The following is a 3,222-nucleotide window of genomic DNA, read 5'->3' on the forward strand; positions in this document are numbered from 1 at the left end:
CCTTTATGTAGTCAATAAAGCACAGATAAATATCTTTCTGGTATTTTGTTTTTAGCCAAGATCCATCTGATGTTAGTGTGATATCCATTGTTCTACATCTTCTTTTGAATCTGGCTTGAGTTATTGGCATATCCCTGTCAATGTATTGTTGCAACTGTGTTTTTTTTTTTGGCCTCTGGCAAATTTTATGCTGAAAATGTTCTATTTGTCTAACTTTCAGATAGAGAATCCTTTTGCAGCTTCTTCTTTGACAAAAATCTGGGGAGGATGAAGGAAGAAATAGAATATAAGCATTCACTTACATTTCTATTTCTCAGTTAGACTTTCATATGACTGTAAAAACTTTACACCAGAGAATCCCAAATCAATGTAGGCATTAGATCATTTTAAGCATTTTGCATATACTCAATGAAGTAATATCACAATATCTATGAACTAGCAACTGAGGCTTTAACTCCTGTTTCAGGAATATGGACCTTTTACTCATTTACCAAGTTATTAAATCAGAACTTAATAGAAATATTTCAGCAGAGTGATCTGCTGAAATATCAAACCTGATTGTGAAACATTTGTGAAACATTGCTAAATGACTTGCAGATCATACACATCAGTTTTAAGAGCAAACTGATGCTACTTTTTTTTTTTCTTTCTGGTTTTGTTTTCTTTCTTTTTTCTCTTTGTTTGCTAATTGTTGTTTCATGACACAAGAACTTATAGATCACTCAAGGAGCACAGCCAGACCCTGTGATAGATAGTTGGGTCTCAGGACTAGAGCAAGGGCTGAGTCCATCTGTTCCCTTACTAAGGTGCTGTTATTCCCTTCCATGGCAGGATCTCCAGGATGAGAGAGAATCCCTGTCCAGAGAGAAGGACCTGAACACTGGTCCCTCAATCCTGGGAGAGGATGCAAGCTAAACTTCCTTCTTCTCCTTTCTCTGTCAGGTTTCCTCACCCTGGTGATAGCATATAGACCTCTGGCTGTGATTGTCCCAGTCCCCATGTCACTGAACTTGTTCTAGATTCTTCCCACCTATCTCCTGAGTCCACTCTAGTCAGGCAGGCATCTGGCTCAGAGATTTGGAATCTGGGATGAGGCTGTCCTCCTAAACCTGACCCTGTCTCAGTCTATGTTTTTGGCATTCTTCCTTACTTTCTACAACCAAATCCACTTTCCTTGGGAATGCAGCCATGGACTTTAGAGGCATTTAGCAAAACCCTTTTCATCTTCATTTTCTAAGTACAAGACCCACTCTGGTCAGGTTAGCCTGGTGGGTGGCCTTCCTTCCTCTTTATCTCATCATCTGGAATCACAAGTTGCTGACTGCTCAATTTAGAGTACCTCCCATGGCTGTGTTTCCACTGCCCCACATCACCTATCATGGGTGCACCATGCCTGACTTTACCAGTGGGGTGCTGTAGGATAAACACTTGACCATAAGTGTCACACTAACCACAAGGTCAGTGGTTCAAACTCACCAGTCACTCCTTAGAAACCCTATACAGGGTCACTATGAGTGGGAAATGATTTGACGGCACCTAACAACAGCAACACATTGGAACAGGGGATCCTGTTGGCACTGTGGGTTAGACATTAGGTCATTAACCATAAGTTCAGTGGTTCGAATCCACCAGCCACTCCATGGGGAAAAAGTTGAGGCTGTCTGCTCTTTAAAGATGTACAGTCCTGGAAGCCCTACATAGGACCACTATGAGTCTGAGCCCACTGTATGACCGTGGATTTTTTTAAAGTTGCAACACCCCTAGCTTTGGCATGGGTTTCTAACCTTCCCCAGTAGCTACTGAGAGTGGATTTATCAATATTCAGGACTTGCTGAGACCTAGTTATTCCTGTAAAATGATAAGAGGCTGTACTCATCAAGTCTCATGTGGTGGTGGTGGTGGTCACATACCACGGAGTTGGTTTGGATTCATAGCGGCCCTGTATAGGGTTTCTGAGGCTATAAATCTCTACAGGAGCAGAAAGCCTCATCTTTTACCCACAGAGTGACCTTGTGGTTAGCAGCTTAGCTCATAATTCACTATGCTGCCAGAGCTCAGTGGCTGGGACAGGGGTTGGACCATGGGACCCTCCACTCCTTAGTTTTCACACCAGGCTCTTCGCTTCCCTCACAATTCTGTCTGCTGTACCTGCCATTATAAAGCACTCAGCCTTGGACGACAGGAACAACCAACCAGGTGAGAGTCAAGCAAAGGATCCAAGAGCCCCATGTCATGGTTGTGGCCTCGTCTTGGGCTGATACTAGGGCTATGGATGGTGGTGCTGAAAAAGAACCAGAAGAATGAAAGCTCTTGTACAGACCCCAAACCTGGGGAGATACTTTCCTCAGATCCTGCCAATACAAGTAATCCAAGAACATACATATTTGCTAACCCTCTCCCATGTGGCCTCTGCTGTTAGAGGTCCTGGGTGGATGTGTGATGGATCTCTCTTCAAGAAATTCATGCACTCAATGTGGAAAGCAAAAGCTCACAAGTCAACAACTCAGTTTCACTGTGGCTGCAGATGAGGTGCTGAATGAGGACAGTGTGGAAGGCTTCACAGAAGCCAACATTTGAGGAGGATATGAAGGGTTTCCAGAGATTGACCAAGGTCAGTGAAAAAGGAAAGTAATTCCAGAGAAGGAAAAAATAAGAAGAACATTTCTGGAAGAATCACGAGACCCAAAGGTTTGGGGCCAGAAAGAAATCCAAGGTGCATAACCCACAGGTGTGTGCAGTGAGGAGGAGGAGCTGTCAATAGGCAATAAGGGAAAGGGGAGATGGGGTAGAAATATCTACATCCATTATTCTTTCCTTAAGAACTCTGTGAATCTATCTCTTTCTCCAGCGTACACACACACACACACAGAGATGTGCAGCCTCACTGAAAAGGAACCTACCACGTTGTTCTCTCTTTAGTTACCTGCTGGCACCAGCATCTTCTCCCAGTGCCCCCAGAACTTCTTAAGCCAGTGATTGCAGTCTCCCTCTGAGGTTCTCCTGAAGAACTTGGTCACGTCCGTGTCCTTCTCCCACTCCTCTCTCATCTGTCTGCCTCCAGGATGAACCTCTGTCCACTTCATATTCTCTGAGTCATAGAGGAGGAACATCTGTCTGCCAAAGCCAAATTGCCAGGATGCTCCAGTGCGCCTGCCTGCTTCCTGCTGACAACACATCTTGGCCTGCAGGGGGAGAGGAGCTGCCCCCCATGGAGAGAGATCA

General features: G+C 44.5%; 1 protein-coding gene across 1 annotated transcript in view; it reads right to left on the reverse strand.

Annotated features, from left to right (window-relative positions):
- Window positions 1-2,915: 2,915 nt before the first annotated feature.
- The window catches only part of LOC102819313 (NKG2D ligand 1-like), a 5,831-nt gene continuing 5,524 nt past the window's right edge, over window positions 2,916-3,222 (reverse strand). Inside the window, exon 3 of the mRNA XM_006872079.1 lies at window positions 2,916-3,199. Coding sequence (XP_006872141.1) covers window positions 2,916-3,199 — 284 coding nt within the window. The remainder of the gene's footprint in view (window positions 3,200-3,222) is intronic.

The sequence above is a fragment of the Chrysochloris asiatica genome, unplaced genomic scaffold (assembly GCF_000296735.1).
Source record: "Chrysochloris asiatica unplaced genomic scaffold, ChrAsi1.0 scaffold00182, whole genome shotgun sequence".
Lineage (NCBI taxonomy): Eukaryota > Metazoa > Chordata > Mammalia > Afrosoricida > Chrysochloridae > Chrysochloris > Chrysochloris asiatica.